Source organism: Agelaius phoeniceus, chromosome Z (assembly GCF_051311805.1).
Source record: "Agelaius phoeniceus isolate bAgePho1 chromosome Z, bAgePho1.hap1, whole genome shotgun sequence".
Taxonomy (NCBI): Eukaryota; Metazoa; Chordata; class Aves; order Passeriformes; family Icteridae; genus Agelaius; species Agelaius phoeniceus.
In genome coordinates this window covers 70,786,359-70,810,490 of record NC_135303.1, presented here as the reverse complement: position 1 = coordinate 70,810,490, position 24,132 = coordinate 70,786,359, and the positions used below count along the sequence as shown (strand labels likewise).

At 34.2% G+C, this 24,132-nt stretch overlaps 1 protein-coding gene across 4 annotated transcripts in view; it reads left to right on the top strand.

Moving 5' to 3' along the window:
• Window positions 1–22,359, top strand: part of AP3B1 (adaptor related protein complex 3 subunit beta 1) — a 152,124-nt gene extending 129,765 nt beyond the window's left edge. For 3 of the 4 annotated variants that reach the window (XM_054652874.2, XM_077171253.1, XM_054652873.2), the window contains exons 25-27: window positions 3,603–3,700; window positions 8,889–9,027; window positions 21,614–22,359. In XM_054652874.2, the coding sequence (XP_054508849.2) occupies window positions 3,603–3,700; window positions 8,889–9,027; window positions 21,614–21,767 (391 nt within the window). In that variant the 3' untranslated portion in view covers window positions 21,768–22,359. Of the gene's footprint in view, window positions 1–3,602; window positions 3,701–4,797; window positions 4,835–8,888; window positions 9,028–21,613 lie in introns of all 4 variants that reach the window. The other variant, XR_013179791.1, reaches the window with a different exon arrangement.
• Window positions 22,360–24,132: the final 1,773 nt, after the last annotated feature.

Genomic DNA, 24,132 nt, shown 5'->3' with positions numbered 1-24,132 from the left:
TTAGAATACTAATTTATTAAAAGCCTTGGAAGTTAAAACTTTAACCACTGCTATTGTGGAATTTTAAAAGAAGTCATTGCAAGTGTTAGCATTATTTACTTCAGTTTTAAAGAAGATTTTGCCATCACTGTTTTAAAGTTTTTTGTTATGGTAGACAACTTCTTTACCAGGAGCCCTTCAAAGCCAATTCTTTAAAAGAAAAGCAACTAAACTGAGAGGAGAGAAGGAATAGCCAAGAGTTTCAAATGGCAAGTGCTAGCTATAGACATGTGCATAAATCTTTAAACTGTGCATCTTCTGAAGGGCTGAATCTTAGTCTTGCAGTGTCAGTTATCGTGGAGCTAGTAAGTCTCCCTTTGTTCCTGTGGGAGCATTATTGTCTTTGTCTCTCTTTTGTTCATCCTGATGTGTGCATCAGAAGATAAATTCATGTGATACTTGCAATTGAGTCATGAAAGTGATGTTAGTCTTTTAAAAATATAATATGTACAGTTTAGCAGTTTTTAAGGAGTCAGTAAGAGTAACAATGTGTAATATCATTTGCCCATAAGTTCACAATTAAATACATAACAGATTTTGCAAGCTGCTCTTGGAAAGGTACTGTTATCAGACATCCCCAACTGTTTGATCCTTTTAAAGCTTACCTCTAAGAACTTTTCATTAAGTATTCATGTTCCTCTAAGGCTGTAACTTACTAATTTATTGCACATGCTAATACCAGAAAACACTGTGTTTAATTTTTGAAATCAAAAACCACATTCTGTTGCCCTGGGAAACTTTGGGTATTTTTTCTGGTAAGCTGCTTCACCTTGATCTTTCAGAAAAGTTAAAGCAACACCACCTGAGAGATGCTTCAGTGCAGCTTGAACCAGTTGTCCAGTAGATTTTTATAAGTGAATGTAATTTTTTGTATAAACATCATTATATTAATGAGATTCTTGAAAATATAAATGAATAAGTTAAATACACTGAAATTTAGTTCACTAGGTATTGGGGGAAGTTAAGTATTTGTATTTGAAGCCTCAATTTTATTCGCAAATTTCTTCATTAGATATCTGATAAAATCTCCATCTTTGGAGATACTCAGAGCTCAAATGGACAAGACCATGAACAAAGTGAGCTAAGGTGACCCTCGCTTAAGCAGGAGGTAGAATCAGGTGATTTCTAATGCCCCTTCATGTTGTGGTTCTATGGAATTATGAAGTAACTTTTGTTAAATTAAATATTATGAGCTCTCTAATATAAAGATGTAATAAAAGAGATGCAGATCAACAAACAAAAGCTGTATATTTAATCTGTGAAGTGTCTGATAAAGAGAACCTATAAGAAAGGATGATTTTCTGTAGATGAGAAAGAAATTTACTGTAGCACACTGGAATTAAAGTAGTGCAAAGTAACTCAGATGCTGACTAAAGTGAAATTAAGAACAAAGTGGTTTTGAAGAACAAATAGCAATCAGAATTTCTGTTTGTAGGCTATGGAGAGTTCAAGTTTTATCAAAGAATATATATTAGCTATTTATTCAATAGAGGAAATGGAAGTGGCATGTTTGTTAACAGCAGAGGTGTCAAGTGGTCTTCTTGAGCAGTTATGGACATAAAAAATCCAAGCGGTACTCATGCTTTTATTCCTTCTTGTTGTGGAAATATTGTTATAAGCATTAAAGCAATCTAATAATTGATGTTATAAGTCAAGTTTATGTACAAATGGCATCTCTCCAGTCAATGGGGGACATAAATCATTGTACACAAAATGGTTTATCTGTTTCATGCCGAATTATATAGAGTACATCTTGCTTAAATATGAATCATAAGATTGGTTGAACAATCAGTTGAAGAGTGTCAATGAAGGTATTGTTGAAAGTGTTAGTCTTATAGTCCAAGTAGTACGTATGAATAGCAAAAGATTAATGAGGCAGTTGATTAAAGACCCTTCCATCAGCTCTTAAGATGATTGAGTTCTTAATCACTTTTCAAAAGAAAAATTAAAGAAAAAATAGTTCTTGCTTATTTTACTGTGCACTTAATCGGGCTAGATAATCAAACAATCCCTGCTCTTTTATTATAATAATGACTTTCAAGACAGATGGCATTTAAGGTAGTACAGGGGAGGAAATTAGTACAGGGGGAAAAAAGTTTGAATTTGTTAGCTTTTAAAAGCGGCACTTAATAACTGATTTTTTATAAAGGAAGTACTGGGAGTTTGAAGGGATTGTTCCCCTGTATGTGTACTAAATAGCAGTTCTCAGAGAAGTTAGTATAAATGTCCCATTTTATTTGAACAGATCATACTTGAGACTGCACTCATAAGCATAACTATAACACATCGGAAGCTAGAAAATAAGAATGTACTAGTTCCTAAGCATTTCCTTTTGTAAATGGGTAATTACAGTAAGTATTAGAATTGTGAGCAGAAGGACTGTAAAATGCCTCTCTGTTTTCAGGTGGCTTGTCCTGCATCTTTAGGAGGGAGACGTGTGTTTTCTATATTATTGATCTGTAGTGGTGTTTGCTTTCCATTAGTCTATCTTGTTTCAGAACTTTGAAGTTGCAGAGTTATAAAATATCAGTAGCACATATTTTAGGTTAATTTGAATAGCATGGGTGTTAATGGATGAAATGTATTTTCCATTCTAATGATTGTATCATTATATTTAAGTAAGATATCTGAGGCATATCACCAATCAATATATATTGACTATTTGGTACACCAGAAAAAAAAAGGAAAGTGTTCTTTTCTAAAAATTTCTCAGGCCTTAAAGAATTAACAGAGATTCTGACTGGATGTACTGATCCTGAATTGCTAGGCAAATCCCTTATGGTACAGTTAGTCAATGAAACATAGCAGGGTGAATGTATCTTGAGTTCCTGTAGATTTGAAGTCTCAGACAAAATAATTGGAAAATAGGGAATTGAATGGATAGGGAGAGGAAGTTCACTGTATGATATTTATTTGTTAAGGAGAAATGTGTAACATTTGATAGTATCGTGTTTCTAGTGATAGTATTTTTTAACTCTGCCATTTAACAAATGTTCTGCAGTTTTCCAGCATGCTTTTACATTAACCAGTATGCTCTGTGATTTTGTTTAAATATACCAAATACTGTAAAACTGAAGTTATCAAAAATATTTCTCCTTTACTAATGTATTTATTGTTTGGCTTGTTTCTGGGTTTTTTCCCAGACAATATCGTCCTTTTGTCTGAAATCACATATTTTCTATGCTTACCCCTATTTCTAGAACAGCTGTAGCTGATGACAGAATGCATAACAGTTCTCTCAAAGGATTTGAGAAATGCACAATAATTTGTCCTTTGCAAGCATTTAGATGGAGTGTGATGCTTTGTAGATCACAAAAAAACATTGATTTGAATAAAAGTTACATTTTCAGAAATGCAAGACTATGCCTGCCACATTTGTACAGGAGAAAAATGGATCGGCTTTACTAATGTAAGAAGTTAGCTTTCAAATTTATAAGTTAGAAATCGTACAGGTAGTTCTTATACTTTTTCATGATTTTACAGAAAATTTGAAACTGATATATGTGTGTTTATTAATCAGTGTTGAAGAACTTGGTTGATTCTCTGTAATTTCTCTTTTCTAGCACAAAGGATGATCACTTCAATGTTAACATTCAACCCCCTGTTGGAGAACTGCTTCTGCCTGTCACTATGTCAGAGAAAGATTTTAAGAAGGAGCAAGGTGAGAAATACTTCAGCAGCTTCAGTAAATTTACTTGGGAAGAGAGCTGCATGCCTTTCAATTTCTGAGCATACAGAAAGTGCTTCCAGTTGTAGGTGGTTGAGACTGTTAGTATTCACTCTGACTAGTAGTTTAAAAGTATCTTGAGAAGGATGTGCCATGATATGATGCAGACTTTAAAGGATCAAAGCCCACACTTTACCCTAAAACAGTCTTTCGGCTCAAAGACTTTTGGCTTCTCATCATGAAGTGTGAATGCCTTTCCTACCAGCAGAAAAACAGAAACTTGTGATGCCAGCTCAAGGAAATGAACCATTTATACATTGGTATTGCATCGGGCTTTACTATTCTTTATTCCAATACTAATTTTCAATACTGTTAATGTACCTGTTCCTTAGCTACTTTGAAGATTGTTTTAATCTTTTCACTTTCAAACACTTCATATATAAAAACTACTCATGTTGGAACACTGTTTTTTATACTTCTGCATTCTACTAATACTGTGTTCTAGTATTTAAGTATTTAAGAATTTAAGTCTCTTATACTAATCCAGACACAAACCCCCATAAGAGCTTTTAGTGACTTGAATATTTTATTCAAAACACTGTGCTTAGGTTTTACCTAAAATTGTGCTTAGGTTTGACCTAACCATATGTTAAATGGAATAGTCAATACTGCTGTCCTTAATTTGGATATGATTCTTGGATATTTTAAAATATAAGTGGTTACATTTTGGATGCACTCAAATGTAGTAGTGTTTACTCATATATCTCAATGTATGGGGATTTACATGTGTATGTCTCTTCACATTGAGATGAGAATATGCCCATGGGATCCTGTCTCATTGCTGTGTAAGGCTCAGAAACTCAGTATATCCATCAAGCAGTCAAGAACACCAACGAGTAATGTTATGTATTATTAGTTATTGCCTTTGAGCATTTCTTGCTTTTGTGTTATTGAATTATTAAGAAAGTAGTTTAAATACTGTCTAGATAATTTGCAGTTAAGCTTATGGCTGCAGTGAAAAGTTAGGATTGTGCTTTGTTTTCATAACCAATTGATACTTATTTGCTGTTCTTACCCTTTGCTGGCTAAAGCCTGCCTCTCTGCTTTATACCTGCTCAGCAAACCAAGGTGAGTGATTGAACAAGGCTGTGGTACATTTATTTTAAACTGTTCCCTTCTAAAAATTGTAGCTGAGGTTGTAGTGAAAAGAAGGCAGGTTACGGTGCTTCTTCCCTCCCTGTTTTTATGTTTGCTTGCTTTGTGGTATTCTGATAGAGTTTTTGTATGCTTTACTGTGACTGAGGGCTTTTTTTCCTCCTGACTGGCCATACAGAACCATGAGCACATAGAAGAAGTGTACTTGGAGAATAGCTGTGGTCCTCTGTGGAGTTGTTGCCAAAATTCCTTTTTCTTCTGCCATTTTACTTCTATGGTTGTTGATTATTTGTCTGAATAAATCTGGCAGCTGTTTGCTATGTTTAATAGAGCAGAAAGGCTACTCTGAATAAAGCTATTTGAAAATTTGTTTATATGAAGTATTTGTAAATCCATGAAGGTCTCTTGGCATTTCTGTATCGCTTGCTCTGTCTTCCTGAATTCATTCTTTGATGCAGGACTTTGCAGGCTGGCAAATTTACTACAGGTTTAAAAACCTTCCCTATTCCATCTTTTTTCTTATGGATATCAGCTGTATCAGAATATTCTTTGTAACAGAGGTCTCAATTCTACATTTTGCATTAGTATTTATTACAAAGCTTTAGGAACAGATAGCATATGGGAAGAATTACTTTGTGTTCTTGCTAAATGAAAAATCCAAATTACAATAATAAATGCAGGGCAATTTAGAAGTTGGTATATGCTATTCTATTTTGTGTTTAACTTCAATTTACTTGTATTCTCCAAATGAATCTGATTTATATAACTTGTTTTTCACTTGTCATGCTCTTTTCCTTTTTTTTTTCCTTTTTCTTCTTTTTTTTTTTATTTTTATGTTTGTTTGCTTTGTTTTGCTGGTTTTGAATGTGTTTCAAGTCCTGTGTCTGGAGATGCCTGGTTTTATTTGTTACCAAAACAGATAGGTAAAAAATACTGAAGTGTTTGAGGAGAATATTAGAAATGCAAGGAGTGAAATGAAAATGAAAATATGTATGGGTTTTAAGGATTTTTACATCTAAATTGCATGTGTAACCTAATAAGAACGCTAAAGAGAAAATAGCTGGTATTATACTGCTATGTAGAAGACAATTCATTGCTACACATCTTTATTCAATTACACTCTGCTGTTTTACATCGTCTGTTACATTTGTATATGTCCATTTTCTTCCTGATGGCATAAAGAGAGAGGAGCAGACAGGTTATTGAATATTCATGTCTGTGAAGGTTATCTGGTGGTAGCAGCAGAACCTCAAAAGCTGTTTTCGTCCACATGCTGTGCATGATATGCTTAGCTTTGCTGCACCATCTCCCCTTTCCTTTCTTCCTGAGCTCGGAATCCTCTGGTGAAGTAGTTCCCTGGAAAAGCAGCTGAATTAGTAGCTGTTGTGATTGAAAATTAGGAATGAGCGGATTAAAATAGATTAAAATATTAAACATTCTTTACCTTTTTGCTCAAGTATGTTTTCTGATCCTTTAGGACTCAGAATTTTAAACCCTGTTTTACATCGCATCCCCATGAAAAGTCGAGTTGCCATAGCAGGAATTCTGCATGAGTGGAACATTTACTGTTGGGAGCTCTGTATCCAGATTTCAACTTGTCTGTTGTTCTTGAAATTCAGTAGCAAAACTCTCTTTCCCTCAGTTCAGAATAGGACTAGTCTTGCTGGCTAGCATACCTTGTTACCCATCACTGTAATTTTTCCAATTTAATCTTCTTTTATTATTTAAAATACATACAGTTATTTCATCATATCAGGTGGCTAACCCAGACTAGTTCCTGCTTTGTGCTCAGGCTAGAGTTTTCTTGGATTCTTGTGTTTCAAGCAATATTAAATGTGTCATGTGACTGTTATAGCTGAATATTAATCAGAATTTTTATGATGGCATTTTTAAAATAGGCAATTAAAACTACTTTAGGATTTTTTTTTCTCTCAAGAGACATGTTTTTAATAATTTTGTCAACTTTTTTTTTAGAAGTGTATACCTGAATCACATTTAAAAAAAAAACCAAGATTGGGTTTTGGTGTTTTGCCAACACCAAAACCCAATCTTGGTTAAGTAAACATATACTTTACCTAATTTTATTAAAATTGTATATATAAAATTTGTTTTCCTAACAAGCAGGATGCTAATTCTTTAGATGGTTGGACATTTACTATTTTCTGGCCATTGACTACCCCAAGCAATCATATTTGATGCTCCTTAATTAGAGTAGCCTTTTTTATTTCCAGGTTCTTTTCCACCTCAGCAATCGAGACAATACATTTGCTTACCACGCTGCTCTCCTAAGTGTTCTTTTGCATGTAAATTAATCTTGATTCAGTTTACACTGTCATGCTGAGTGGTACAAATTGCCTATAACAATAAAACAGCATGAGTTAAAAATAAAGGGGGGTGAAAAAGCAGATTGAATGTGTGCCTTACTTGATAGGATGTTACTTTGCTTTATGCCAATACATTAGTCGACAATAATGAATCTTCTGTTCTGAAAAGCATGGTTTAGTTGATTTTTTTAATTTTACTTCAATGGAGCAGTACCTTGTCTTTTATAGAACAAGTTAGACAAACCATTAATGACAAGAGTGTTAAGGTTAAATATGAAGCAATGCATTCACTTCTCTGAGTGCTATCCATCTTTCCATTTACAGGAGCTTGACAAAAGTACTGGCTTTGTACAACATTTCCTTTAATTACATGCTGCGGGAAACAGGCTTTTAACATAAACATAGTTGCATTCATTTATTCAGCATTTGCTCTTCAGTAGAGCTTAATGGAGAAGGTTTAAATCCTAAATAAGTACACATATCTCTCAGCAGTGTTATGTCAGTCCCCATGCTCTGCTTAAAAGCAGTCTTAGTCTGTGTATGTAGTTTGTAAAGCTTTTGCCTAATAGTTAAACAATTTGAAATAGAATGTTCTACTCAAGATAAATCTGATTGTTATAAAAGTTGTATGCCAATTTTTGTTCTCTTTCAAAATATCCTATTATTTACTCATCAGCTGTTCCATTTTTACTTTCATATTTGTTATTCTGTGACAGCAGCACATTCCGGGGCATTAAAATGCTGGATTTATTTTTTAAATTGTTCTTATCAAGCATCTTGGTACTACTATTTCCTCTGGATTGGAGCTGTATGTGCAGCTAAACATTGGCCTTTTGAGACTTTTACATTGTTTTCATTGTTAGTGTTGCTTCAGATGCTTCATATTTCTGCCTGAAGTACCGTGCTCCTTTGTTTGCCTGCATTTTCAGCTTCTGAACATACTGTAAAAAGGCACTCACAGTGTTACGTTGTAGTTACTGTTGTGTTTTAATCAATGTGAGCATCTAACAAATCATTCTTCTAAACAATGAATATTGATAGAAAAGTGTGAGTTTTGTTAAAATGTCCTTGAATGTCATATCCTTCTGTACTTTTTCTTCATCATATGTTTGGATATAATTACATTTCTGTTCCATTTTGTAGTCATATTCAAATAATTTTACTCAAATAGTTTATGTTGATATTTTAGAGAGCTGGATACTAACTGAATTCACCAGTTTCTAATGTGCTGACTTTCTCTTAAATAACTAAATTGAACCAATTACTACTACCTGAATTTAAAGATAATTTTTAGCAATTGGATATGGAATTATAATTAAATGTATGTTTGAAAGATTATAAAGGATCTTTGTTCTTACTTAAGCTGGACCTTTCCGAATCAGTCTTACTTAATATTTAATTTCTGTGTTTCCATTCTTCTTTTAAATTAAGCTTTTTATGAGAAAAAAACTACCTTGGTTTCACAGTTGCATTAGTATCACACATGTCATTGTTCAGCTATTACTAATTTGTTTCTGATAGAAGGTCATTGCAAGTAAGACATTAAAGTAAGGTAATTATGTGAGTTCTATGAAGTTGTTTTCTCAATAAATTATCTAACTTTTAATGCCTTGTTTTTTTTGTTTAGAGTCTACTATTTTGGTTTAATGCTTAATAAACAAGCAAATCTTACTGTATTCATAATTAAATACTTAATGTTTCAGGAATGCTGACAGGAATGAATGAGACATCTACTACAATAGCTGTTGCTCCACAGAACTCTACTAGACTTGTAATAATTGAGAGAGTAGTGAAAGCAGCTAACCTGGGTGTAGTTCCTTCCGGTCAAGATAACATACACAGGTAAGATTGTTATTTAAAGTACGAGTATCTTTTAATATTAATTTGTTAGTTCAAAATTCATCAACATTTGATAATATTAGAGAAAATTTTATTACCTATACTCTAAGGAAGAAGCTACCAAATTATACTGAAATATATAATACTAAGCAGATAGTAATTGAGACTAAGTACTCTGCAGCTCATTAATTGAATGTATATAGAAGTGTTTAGACTTTACTGAACACAGTTAGAGGAAATTGTCCGTCCCTTGTTTTGTTTCAAAAGGAAGAGGTAGCCTTTTAGAGCACCGTACTTTCAAGAAGGTTTTGGGGGATTCTTAAACTTTTGTTTCTGTTTCCTATAGTAAGTAGCCTGCTCTAGTTTTATCATCTATGAGGAGCAACTTGTTTTCCCATATTATTTTTTTACTTTCCTACATATATATCTGCAAACAAAAACAATTACCTGCCAAGAAAGTCATTGGCCCTGTCAAATTTCCAGTTTTTGCTTGTAGATTAATCCATTTCATCCAAATACTATGATACAGAATGTGAGTGGAATTGGTGCAATTGTTGGTTAATGACAGCTTTTAATGTGATTAACTCAAAATATTTAGTCCTGTCAATCTGTATGGCTTCTCACTTGTGGCAGGAACAAACAGATTAACCTGGTCTTGAAATAAAAAAATGAATACATTTCCCTTACCATATACTAAAACTATTCACTAAATTCTGAATTATCTCTAGTCCCCTGAATTTTGCTATTCCATACAAGCAAAGTATCTTCCTTTAAAGAAAACAACAATCTTTTGTTTGAAATTTTGCTGACTGAGATGGCTGTTTGAAAGAGTGAGAATTCTGCAGCCTACACAAGATTAATAACCTGATATTGTTGGATGTAGTCTCTTTTGCATTGCTGGGCAGTTGTAGTGCATTGCATTAACATTAACCCAGCTGGATTTTCCTATGTATTTGATACGGTTAATGATAAAATTCTGTTTCACCATAAAAACATGGCACAGCTAGTGCAATTGCACTGAAATGATTGTCACTGTTGACACCTGATCCTCCATGAAAGAGTCCTCATTTGTTGCATCCCTGAGGGATCCGTATAGCCTGTGTTCTCAACATCAATTCAAAGACTAGGTGAGAGTGTCAATCAAGAGAGACTGAAGTCTTTGCTGCTACAGGTGCTCTCCATCTTTACCCTATCTATCACATGAGACTTACCGCATAGGCATGGATTGTTTTGTTGACTGAGTCTCAAAAAGGCTCCCTAAAATAATAGCCTAGTTCCTAGCTCAGCCACACGTTTCCTGGTTGTAGATAAGTTTCTACTTTGATGGTGTTTTCTTTTGCTCTTTTGGTTTCTTTTAAGGGAAGTTTTCCACAACAGAGTCTATAACCAACAGTAAATATATTGAAGATGCACTTACTGTTGGGTACACTTCTTCAGAGACAGTGCTTAAAGACATGTTTGGGACAAGCTGAAGTGCTTCAGAGTGCTTCAGAACATCCTGAAATCTTCTTTGATTTCTTAGATTCAAAATACAATGTTTTCAGTCTGCCAGAATAGTTATAAAATAGATTATAGAATAATCCATCAAGCAAAACATATAGTTTATAACAATTTAAGTGGCCTTTGAGAAATGCCCAGCAGTTGATAATCAATTAGAAAACAGTCCTTTGTTTGCTTCACCATATGTAAATGGAGTTCACAGATATTATGTAGTCATAATTCTACCTAGATTTTACTGAGCAGGAACATTACCTAATTGACACTGTGATAAACCTGTTAATCTTTAAAACAGTAATGATTTGTCATTAAAGTAAATCCTAGATTCACATGAATGAATATTTGAGATAGATATTAGATAATAATCCTTCCAAAAAGCTGGAAAAAATGACCAAAGTAGTTTGTTTATATATATATATATATATATATATATATATATATATATATATATATACATAAAAGGTAAACATGTTTGGATTAAATGAACTCTGTCATTAGAGGAAGGAAAAATCAAATTTTTCTGGCAGAAGTCTCATGGGTACCAGAATTGTGACTTTTATTTGATGCACAATTTCAGAATAAGAAAATAAACAGTCACCTTTTATTCAATAAAAATATATTAAAAATAAATTTTCTAATTTTTATAGGGTTGTCATTTGTCTTGTTTTATTGCAAGTGATATTGCAGAAAAAAAATTACGTCCAAAACCTTTTAGTTCATCATGCTGTTCTGTGAGGACAACTTCAGCTGACTTCTTGGAAATCTTTTTACACAGAAAAATAAGTACTCCTTTTTAACTGGCATTCTGCATTGTGCAGCATAAATTACATTAACCTATTAGTTGGTCATCTCCAATTTGAATATTACTGCCTAATGATGGCTAATGCCAAAAAAATTGTATTGCCTAGTAATGCAATATACTCATTCAAAATGAAATGGTACAGTTTAATACAAGTGCAAGAGTATCTAATGGACATGAACAGGTGTGTTTCATGGTTTCTTTCAGTCTAAACGTATTCACATTCATGCTGAAGATGTTGTCGTGCTGGTGGAATCCAATTACTGGTCCTTAAATTAATAACCCTACTAGGATTTTATTTTTGCACCAAGTAAAAACACTTAGAGCAAATATAATGAAGATTCAAAAGTAAATACTTGAAATAAATATCAACAGAGTAGCATACACTCACCAAAGAAAAATGAAATAAGTGAAAACAAATGTCAAATGCATCAGCTATATATCTGAGCATATCGTAATGTAGCAACACTTTCTTAAATGCATTTCTTTTCTCTCTTTACCATGTGGCTACTAAATTTGTGTATTTAATTACAGTGTAATAATTTAACTGTTAAATGAATGTAGAACAAATATGCCAGTTGACATAGCTGATTCTGCTTTAAACTGTCTTTTCTAACTGGTTTTTGTTTGAAATGATATTTGCAAAAATTTTTAACTTGGTAGCCTATAGATACAGACGTACATATCAGCAGACAAAGGTGCAGGTAAATATTTATTATTTGAAAAGTAAATTTGCTGTACTATTTTGCTTTCTTTAGAGTAGTTACTTGATCTTCAATGGAGTTTATTCAAGGGCTTAGATTACAGGGCCTTGTAGGACAACATGAAATGCATTTACATGTCCTTAATAGGGTTTAGCTATTTTATGTATTGATCTTTCTTGCTTTTGCTAATAAGTGGAAACATTATTTCAATTTTAAAAGGCTTCTTCTAGAAGCAAGAATGTGAAATACATTTCAAAAGAGAGATTTTCTTGAATTGGAAATGTGTTTTGTTAAATACTAAAACTTCTGAAAGAAGAGTTCTTTTTTTCCTTAAAATATTTTTTCACAAGACTGATTAGCATAATTGTTGGAATATCCACAGCTCTTTTAATGTTCAAAAAACTGTTACTTGATGTTGATAAAGTGATTTTAAAGAGTCAGCTGAGGCACCAAGCTTCTGTCTTTTGGTTCAGACCACAAGTGAGGGCGCCGTTTGAAGACAAAGACACTGAAAGAAAACTATTTGTTCCTGCAGGGAATTAAATCACTCTGAATAACTACCTTTAGGGAACAAGTACTTTTCAGTTGAAGTCTGTCTGCTGTTTGTTGTCAGTGGGGAAAGCCTATTAGGAATTGTTCTATTTTCAAGATAAGAGGGTACGTAATGGAGGACATTTGTTCCCTCAAAGTTGATTCTTCTGTAGAACATCACTTGAGCTCCCGGTCTCTACTTGGGCAGTAACATTCATTGCTTTAGATACAACAACAACAACAAAGAAATCCTGAAGGCATTATTCAAGATTTTCAGTCATATTCTATTTAACTGACACAAGCCTTATTTACCCAGAAATGCCCTCCATGCTAGTGTTACTTTCAACATGTTGCTTATTCTTCTCAGACAAATATTTTAAAAGTTCCTCAGGTCTCTTCCTCCTTTATTCATTTTCATCTACTACAAGTATAGGTAGTCATCATCTGCTTCACTTTGATTATAACAAAAGATAACAGATGGTGATAGAATGAAAAGACTAGTTGCAGACTTGAATCTTATAAAGACTTGAATGCTCTCATAATCCTCTAGAAAGTGTCAAAATATTGTCTACTATTACATAAGACCCTGTGCATGAAGGAGAGATGTTTCAGGCTAAATTGGCTTAGGAAAAAAAGTAATGGAAATACACAGAGAAGGTGTTTTTTCACACTACCAACAAAAATATGGTGCAAAGCTTTTAAAGTGTTGGCAGCAGCATATGGCAGAAAAATCTGTTCAAAGCAAAGATCACAAGCTGGATTTACTTCTTCGCTCTAATTTTGTTTTATACTTGTGTGCTTCTAATGACATCAGAGTATAATGTGCAATGGGATGGAGAATCAGGCCATCTTCAACTACCTACCTCTCTACCTTCTACTTCCCAAAGCATTTCCTAAATGGGATGCATCATACTACAGAATATTACTTAATTCAATGACTATGGCTCTAAAAGTGGTGCTAGATAGATCATCTTTTCCACTGTTTTCATTCATGAAGACCACCTGTGCATCGCCCAATCAGTCAGTGAGATAAAACTCTGAAGCTATTTGGGTGGATAATGAAGAATGAAATTTAGTCGACCTCAACTTATTTAATAATCCATTGCACTAGTTTGTTGCTACTGTTGTATTCTGGAAAGAATCCTCAATTGCAAACAGGAAGTAGCAGTATTAGAAAGTGAGCATGGTGTCATATACGTATCTTTGTTCTGCAGTTCATCAGGACAGCTGTAACCATTGTCTTGCCCTATGAGACACACAACAGCATTAATTTCAGTCCTCAAATTTCACAAGGTCAATTCTATAATTTCAACAACCCAATATGGGACAATCTGAGGGTTTGGAGAAAATCAAATCTCTTTCAACAACGAAGCTCTAAAGTGTTCAGAACAGCCATTTCACATTCTAAGATAGGGATTTTAATGTCTTTCTCCATTACAGTCACAAAAAGTGGCAATACTAACAGCTATCTCTTCTTCCTAGACATGACCAGGACTTGCAGAGGGAGGATTCTCATCTCTTAGTGGTGTCATAGTGGACACCTGGATTAGCAGCAAGCAAGCTAAGTTTTAAACAAAGAAGCATTAAACAGCACTTCTGCTCATTGCTGGGGCAGGTCTAACCTAGCTCAAGCACTGCAGTGCATGCAGTGACTGTGCAGTTCTGAGACCTACATTTCTGAGGACACTTTACTGAACCATGTAGATATGGTAGTTTCTTCAGAGCTTGGCGTGGACAGTACGACATTGCTTAGTGTACCCTTCACTATCTGATTTCTTTAATAAGCAATTATTGAACAAGATGTAAAATACCATCCACCTGTCTTGTGGAGGCTTGTATTGCTACCCTTTAGCAAAATCAGAAACATTGTCAGAAACATACTGTGTAAATAATTTATTATGACAGTAGACATACTGCAATTGGTGAGAATTCATACTCTGAATAATATGAAAACAATAGTACCAAATGTAGAAACTTGCATAAAATGTTCAAAATCCAGAAAATACAGAAATCCAAACTGTGTTTCACTAGCCTTTATTTCTCACCCCATGCATCAGCTTGACAGTCTGGTTATATTCACCCCTTTTTATCATTTTGCAACCTGTCATGTCCCATTTATACTATATTGGCAGACTGATTCTCAAAGGAAAGAGGGTTTTGTTTACAGACAATTTTGATTATCAGAGAATGTCGTGGTTAGTAATCAGTTATCCTCCCCACATCTTTTTAATCCAGCAACACTTAATGTGGGGAGAAAAGGTATGCCATGGCATGTTTGTGTAGGTACATTTGTACTGAACCAAACTCCATCTAATGGGGTCCACCTGAAAAATATTTCTGTGTATGTCATCTTCCAATTTGCACTAAATTTAGAAGAATTCTAAGGCAGAAAGTTAGTAATCAGACCCCATCACCTTAGCATAACAACCTAAGAACTGCATCAGCTTCCAGCATGTCTGCTGGAAACAAAAATACGCATCTATTGAAGATAAACACCATGTATAAGTTCCTGAGAAATATAAATTCTTTATAGTTATTTACTTGAATCAGAGTATATGTTGTCAGTAGCTGATAAACAGGTCTATAAATCCACAAAGACTTTTTTTAAGGCCTTTTCTGTTCTGTGTGCAAGCACACCTGTTCTAAGGTTTTTTACTAAGCAGTTAGCCTGTTGGACAGCTGCAAGAAAGTGAAACCAACCTCTGCTCCTGCAAAGTACCTCCTTTGATGCAGTTACCTAAGACTGTTTTGCTTCTCTAGCTCTTTAGCTGTGGGGCTCAGTCTTCCTGATCTACTCTTCTAGAAAACTTCAGTGGGTAGCTGTGTAAATAAACTTGTAACAGGCATGCAACTTTGATTTTGCTTCCTAATCTCTCAAGTAGAAATTAATTAGATAGCTAAATAACCTAGGCAAAACAGCTTTTCTGGTAGTCTTTACCTGTAGGAGACAGAATTTTAAATGGAATAGTAGTATATCCATGTCCACCATTATTTCACCTTTTATTTTAAGCAGGACTTTTAAACTCTTAATGTTTTCTTGCTTTATGATGGAAGTAATTCCAGCTTTCTGTTTTGGGAGGTTTGGTTTTGTTTTCTTTATTTAAAAAAAGAAAAAAAAAGCCCAGCTAGGCTAACCATTTATATTTCTTTAAACAGGCAGGACTAGAAGTCTTTCTGCTTAGTAACTATTCTTAGGTTAATTTTTTTTATTAATAGAGGAAAACAAAACTGAATTTTATAAGTATGAAAGTACTCATTCTGTAGTTCCTCATACTACTCTTCCTATTACCATTATTCCTTAATCAAGCCTAATCAAATCCTTAATCAAATCCTAATGTTCCAAAACCTTGAAATTTTCTCTCTGCTAACAAAAGGGCCCTGAGTATACTAATACTATTTTCATGTGTTATTATCATATCAAAATTTTAAATAACTGGTGTAAAATACTTGATCAAGAGAATGCCTTCACACAGAATCATTTTAATGCCCTTAACACATAGATATATTATTATATTAAGGAGCTTATATGCAAATTGCAAGATTTTTAAATAACTTTAGGAAATTAAATTTGGTCTTAACATTAAAAGTATATGAGTGAGTCGTTTTAGATATGCTCTTGATCAAAACAGATTGTTCTAGCCTGGCTTATTTGCTCTCCACTAGAGGACAGCACTGCTTTTGTATCTGAATGGTATAAAGTGATAAATATGTGCAGCATTTTCTTTGAAAAACAAACAGGAACCCTTTGAGCCAGTTATTTAAACAGAAAATGCTTAACACTTTAAGAACTAACTGAGCAGAAGACTGTCTTTGATTGTAAAGATCTCTGAGCATTTAATATTTAATATTTTAATATCATTCTATAAAATAATCTACTTTCTTGAAATTAAATAATTTTTCTGCAAATTAAAATTTATAGCCTGTTTTAAAAATAGACTGAGTATAATTCTCAAGCATGTATCATATTAAATGTCCAATTCTATAGGAAAAAAAAAGAAAGAGTGAAGTATACAAAAAAACAAAATAGATCGAGTATTGCAATTAGACTTTTCAAGGTGGGAGGACCAAATATTTTGATTCAGGCTCTTAGCTCATTGAAGTTTAAGGGAGGAGATATAAATACCTACATATAAAAATACTGATATTTTTAAACTAGTAATAAATTTGGAAGATGATAAAAAGTTCATGCAGCATCTTTTTGAACATGTGGAGTAGTGCTATGTATTGGACAGTAAGTTCAGACTACTGACTTGCATTTCTGCATTTTTGTTAGAGGTACAGTGCAGCTGCTTGCTGGAAACTGAGGACAGACTTAAAATCTACTTTGGGAATACAAATAAATATGGTAAAAATATGTACATTTGACTGCAGTTTATTTTACAATTTTGTTATTTTATACCCCCTGGAAAAATAGATAATTTTGGAAAATAATTACATTATTTTAATGAATTAGGTATTTTGAACAATTTGTTCAGAGGTAGCATTAAATTGCATTAAATATGCAGGGAAAAAGAAAGTCACATTATAATAATATGATTTTTAAGGTAAATAGAAATCAAATTAGTAGTAGCCAATGTTAAAATCACCAGATTAAGTTCCTTCTTTTTGTGGGTATGTTTGTGTTTACAGTTTTAGTATTAAGCTCTCTCTATCCCCAGGTCAGAACTAATACCCAAATACTTCCTTTTCACCTTCTAAGACTTACTCAGAGAATGAATACAAGTAATTTTTTTTAATGCAAATAAATACAAGTAGCCAATTTTTAGATGAGTTGTTATATTTATAAGGTGAAATCTGTACATAGCAGAGCAATACGAAGATTCAGAGTACTGAAAGTATAAGGATCTTTGTTGTCTAGTTGACATGCTGGAAGCTCCTTTGTAGTTATTCATTCTTATATTTACAAATTGAAGACTAATTCACAGCAGTATTTTTTTCCCCTTTGAATATATTCATTGCGTAACTTGATTACACATTTGTCAGCTTTGGACTAATTATTTTTCTACAGCTAGGGCAGGGCATTGCATCTTCTGATTGTCTTCCTTACTAATAGGATTCTGTCTGCTTCAGCAGGCAGTAATTGAAGGCTTCATGTACAAGATTTAAAGAAAGGGCGGAGGGAAAAAAAGTTTTAACCTCCATGGGCCATTGTCAGTCTTTGTGGTAAGCAGTAGAACAGAAAAACAAGAAAATTTAGCTTGAATAAAAAAGTCAAAGAGGAAGACAGGAGAGAGTGTGTTTTAATGCCGTTGAATTATGTGTAACGAACCCCGGCTCTGCTGTAAATATCCCAATTTGCACTTATTCATAATCTGATAGTGAGTGTTCAGGTGTAAATTTACTTTCTCAAATGTTGAATTTTAACAAGCAGGTTTTAAGTGAGTTAGTCTGCTGCTGTATATTCACTGCCACTGAAATTTTCAGAACCTTTCCTGCAAAAAATGCATCTCCTTATAGTAGCTATATTTTGTCTACAAAAAAAGAGAAAATTACTCCCAGTCTATATTCAGACTAGTCATCATTGCAAAGTCAGTGTTTGGCAAACGCTGTCACATTTTAGTATCTGACACTGTGTTTTCTCTTTATATATCAAGTATATATCAAATTTTTCTCTATGGTTATCATGAACAAATTTTATTTTCATTGGAAGTCACAGAGACTGTATGCTTTATTTTTAACTCCTGAAAGACTGAGTTATTTTCTAAAAATATATAGTACTTTATTGGTGCTGAATTTGTTTCTTAATGTATATTTCCCTATTTACTGATAGGTAGTACATTTATATAAAAATAATGTATTAACTCCTTCTCTTTTTTTGCATGTCACATATGCTCAGAATATTTAACATCCTTTCAAAAAAAAAATTGTAAACGTTCAGAATATGCAATATTTCTCACATTTTTTGTTCCAATCTGTCTTGATTTTTTTAAATGGGAAAAATACTAACAGCTGCAAACGTTCCTGAATATTTTAATGATGTAAAATCAGATTTAGAATCAATATTATCACAGAATTAAATACTGCATCATAGCAGAAACAGCCATCTTGAAGCTATTAGTAAATATTTGGATTTGTTTTCCAGACGCATTCTCATTTGCTTTGGTTTTTTGGGGTTTTTTTGTTGTTTGTTTGGGATTTTTTTATATTTATAGATGGATCCTTTGTTGCAACAGAACCATGCTCATAATACATGTCTTATGTTTAGAGTTGTCCACAGGACAAATTCATTCTTTTGGACCTACAATCAATCAATATACATCCTAGATTTAAATGTATCACAGTGCAGTTTTCAAGGCTTCTTAAAGCCAAATTTCATGTTGGTTTATTGTCTTTTTTGGTTTAGTTTGGGGATTTTTGTTTGTTTTTAATTCAAATTCTAACCTACGAAGTGAAAAATTATTACTGACCTCATGGAGAAAATGAAAGTTTCTTACTGAGAGTGAACACATGTTATTAGTGATTAATTTTTTGCTGCTGAGAGATTTTTTTTCATGCCTTTCTAGGCTTCCCTAGGTATTTAGTTGAGAACAACACACCTTTTGGAAAATTCTTGAGGGTTTATGGTAAGAGTTAGTATATAAATGCAGTAGCATGTATTTAGTTGAAAAAACAGCTATTAACTAAATCCTTCAATGACAGTGTATTTAAAACATCTAAATAACTGACAAACCAGTTTTACTGCCAGTGCCAAGTGCTCCATCCTGTTATAACTGAATCCAGTTTTACAGATTATACAAGTGTATTTATAACTCTCCTTAGAAGCTAGATTATATTCCCTATTCTAAGGAACAAATTTTGGTTTTCAAAGTTCAAAAGCAGCAGTAAACCCACTGAGTGGTTCTCTTCTATATGTGCAGTTTTAGTGGTGAAATAAGTCTTCCTGTTGTGGTCCAATTCTTCCTTCACCAAGCAATTCCAGACGCCATATCGGTGACCATGGATAGAAGCTGATTAGCTGCTGCTAGTTATGCGAATTAACACTTTGTGTAAAATTACCTGAGTATCAGGCCTTTTGCATCTTGCAAACCACATGCAAACTCACATTTTATTGATTTTATGTGGTTTGTTCAGGGCTATGGAAAAGTACTATTGATCCCCTAAGTGATTTTGCAAATTCACATGTAAAAATATCAGCACAAAACTCATCTCTCATGCTTTGGACCACCTTGGCTTTTCCAGAACGATGACTTTGTATCACTTTCAGCTTTTGATAAAAGAGGGTGAAATCAAGCCTCGGGGCTAGGAAGCACAGCAGGAGTGCCAACTAGCAACCTATTTATGTGCATACTCAAAGATAATCTGCCTCTGTGTTGTCCCAAGGCACAACTGTTAAGTAAATAAAGTGACTAATAAGACTATTGTTTCTATAATTATCCCCCTGTCGAAGTCAACAAGAGAAATAGTCATCTTCTACCTTGCAGCATAAATAGATGAAATCATTGATATAACTAGCTAAGTAGGTAATTTTTGTACTAGTAATATTGTTTTATAACCTTCTATTAAAAAGAGAGGTCTTTGAATGTATCTGTAATCCAGACAAAAGAAATAGATTGACCTATGATGGGTGACATTAGAAAAGTGCCCCATGTTTCCTTAATTAGTATAATGTGTTATGAGATTTTGATATGCTTAGTTTAAAAAGAAAAAAAAAAAGACAGAAATTACTTCTCGTTTAAAAAGAACCTGCTTCCTGCTTAAGTGGCTAATATTTTAATTAAGTCTGGAGTGAAGTTTTTTGAGTATCTCCTGATAAACTCCCTCCTTTATGTTGATGGTAATTAAACAGATCCCCAAGGGCTTGGGTAGGCGCTTTGCAAGGCCCATGCTGATTGTCAGACAGGAGACACTGACCAGTTGGTTTGCTCTTGAATAGCCCATAGCGTGCTGTCAACGCAGCAGTTTGATTTTTCTGTATTGTGAGCTGTTGTCAGGGCTAACTGGGTCCTATTGTGACTGAAGATGTTGCGCAAATTGAGGCAGATGGCTCTGATTCAGACACGTGTCATTCAGAAAGAGGAGGGGAGATTGGCCCTGCAAAGTGGGGTCAGACGGGGTCACAGACCTGCTCTACACTTGTTAGTGTTTTCAAAAGCCCATGTGCAGCAACTTTGTTGTTGAGAAGTAACCAAGAAGGGGGAGAGCGTGTTGTGCTCCTTGTGGAAGATGGAAAGATGGACGCTGTTGCCATCCTTGCTTCCTGTCTCTTGGGCCTGGCTCTGCACACAGAATGAATTAACAGGATTGACAGAAGTTCATTGTGCCTAAACTGGCTTTTCAGTCAATTGTGGTGCTTAAAAGGCTAGTTTTGCTTTTAATTCCCTGTAATTAGTGCGTTCTTCATGTCTTGGAATTTAGTAATGGTGCATTAGTCCTAACTTTTGTCTGTCTGATTGGTTAGTAGTTTTTTATTTCCTTTGTAGGATTTTTAATAATTATAAAATGTTTAAAAATATTGGCGACATTTTTATGGTTCTGGAGATAAATTCACAGAATAACTGTCTTGCTGCTACTGTCATTTCAAAGTGATTGTTTCATATGTTTATAATTTTGACTGGTTTTTAGTTTGAATTAATTTCTGGGATTACAGGAGGAGACATATTTTAGTAAGTACAATGGTTTGGCTTTTTATATATGTTCTACTACATTTAACATAGTTGTATTGTCTTTGGGGCACCAACTAATGAAAATCCTTTGAAAATTCTATACAGCTGTAGTCAGGTTGTCAGTGTGTATGAATATTGTAGATGAACTGAAGAATCAATATTTACATTAAAAATTATTTAAATAAGATTTAGTTTGTACTCCTAAATACAATATTTTGTATGATACTTCTTTGCCCTTATAAAATGCAAAAATATTTACATAAATTATGTTTGAAGAATTTATGGGAGGTTTTATGGTTTATCCCCTGAAATGAATTTATGAATTTAGAAGTATTTTATTATATTTGAGCTAATTTAACTCTTGCAGAAAGAAACATTAGCTGTCTTTGACCTTAAGATTTTAAAATCACCTCAGTGATTTTTCTCTTTTCTCTTTCTTTTCCTTTTCCCTCCAGGTTTGCAGCTAAGACTGTGCACAGTGGGTCACTGATGCTAGTCACAGTGGAGCTGAAGGAGAGCTCTACAGCACAGCTCATCATAAACACTGAGAAAACTGTGATTGGTTCTGTTCTGCTGCGGGAGCTGAAGCCTGTCCTGTCCCAGGGGTAACCTGCTTACATCTGGACTTCAGAATCTGGCACACAACAAAAGTGCCTGGCATCCACTACTGCTGCCTTTCATTTATAATAATAGCCCTTCCATCTGGCAGTGGGGAAAGAATACACTCTTGACATTCTTGTCTTCTGCTTTAGAATGCTAGTGCGTATCTATCATGTATGCAAGTCCTTTCCTTTTTTTCTGCTTGCTAACCAAAGAACATATATTTTACTGTCAGTTACCTGCGCTTTTAAATGTATTTCCCATTTGTTCTACCCTAGTCCTTCCCTCTCTCTTCCCTCCCCCCACTACCTTCCTTCCCCATCAGCTTCCACTCCCCCCCATAGTGGACAAATACTAGGTAATAAAGTTCAATGGAAATCACACTGCTTGAAAACTGAGTTCAAATGGCAGGTGGCTTCCAGCAACATACACAATGAGTATGTGGTTCAGAGAGAATTTTGGTGTGTGAAAGCACAGTAAGTACAGCAAAATGGTTTTCTAGAAATGCTTGTAAACCTGAACTCTACTGAGAACATTGTTCCTACCTACTGTCATTTTCTCAAATATTTTGTTAAGATGCTAATAAAGTAGTGCCTATGAACAGAGGCTCCCTCTTTCTTGTTTTGGTAGAAAATTGATAACAGACATGCTGGTATTGTATATACCTGGTTACCTGAAGTAAATACAAACAAGGTGGACCCTATACACATATCAGCAAATTGTTCTTGTAAAAGTAGCCAGTGTTTGTACTCCTATGAAATTGTCTGCTATGCGGTTACACTTTTGTTAATAAACAAAGCTAACAGCTGCCTATTTTCAAATTGGCCTGCTCATAAAATACTGATTGAATTGTTCAAATGTGTATTAAATGAAATACTGATTGTTAGACTGTTGTGGCAAATACTGTCATCTAGCTTAATGAATAGTTCAGTTTTATTTCAAATTTCTTTTTTAAACTAGACTAAAACATTTCCCAACTTTGTATAAACCAGGGCTTGAGGCAAAGAGAAATTCATAGCCATATCAACTGAACTAAGCTGGGGAAGACCAATAGCCTTGCACCAGTTGGTGTACCCACTTTTCTTGATACAGCTCAGTGATTTTGTCAGGTCACTGATTTTGACCTTCCCTTCACATTCTGGTTGCATGGCAGGATGAAGATGCTGAGCATTTTCATTTCTTATCGGTTCTCCTCACTTCCCAAAATGCTTTTTCCTACTATGGCTCTGCTACAGAGAAGATACTTGAATAAGTGTAACCTTTCTCTGTAATCAGGACCTTTGCATGGTCCTTAGATGCCCAACTAGTACTGTTCTAGTTTAGAATTATACAAAATGCTGCTTTTTCTAAAGTGTTGTCTTGCTTCACACTAAATTCTTCTGATTTTTTTGTTTAAATTTAGTAGAATTAAAAAGAGGCTCCAAATGCTAAAGAGAGGTTAGGTTTTTAAGGCAGTTATCTTGTGCTTCTGTGAGAAATGTGATTCTAGAATTTGCTCTAGCACCCAAAACCAAACAAGAATCTTACACCCTCAAGGGAAATGTACATGTTCTTACTCAACATTCACATTTTCTGAAGTCCTAATCCTGCAGTAAGTTTGCTATTGAATTAGTTTTCAACTGAGATGTAAAAGCTATTCAAACAGATAAAAAATTAATTGTAGAAATTACTGTTGTCTCAGGGAAACTGCGGACAACAGATAATCTTTAATATTAAGACCCAGTGAGAAAATCGCGAGGAAAAGGTACAGAAACATGCATCCTGAGAAAAGACTGAACTGTAAAAGCTTTGGCCATGATTGTAAAGGAGAAAACAAACAATAATTGCATCTCATACCACAGTATAAATCAAAGAAAAGCACATTAATGCTGTGTAAGTTACACACATTGCTGAGTATTTTCTGCCTCCATAGAGTACTTTATACATTTAGCAGTGAAGCCCAGAAACATGTATAATAAGGATAGTTGTGGAGCTTCAGGTAGTAATTTATATTTTTCAGCATTCAAGTGGTTCAATAACTCTTGGTACCAGTCTTTGGCTGATCATAGAGTGGTTTGGGTTGGAGGGGGACCCTGAAGATCATCTAGTTCCAAACCCACTTGCCATGGAATAGGACACATTTCACTAGACCAGGTTGTTCAGATCCCTGTTGAACATGGCTTTGAGCACTTACAGGGGTGAGGCATCCAAAATTATGCTGGGCAACCTGTGTTTCGCCAAGCTCACAATAAAGATTTCCTTCCTAATATCTGATGTAAACCTATTCTCTTTCAGTTTAAACCCATTCCCCCTTGTCCTGTGTCTACATGCCATTGTAAATAGTCTTGCCTTCTCTTTTCCAGACTGGACAATCCCAAATATCTCAGCCTTTTCC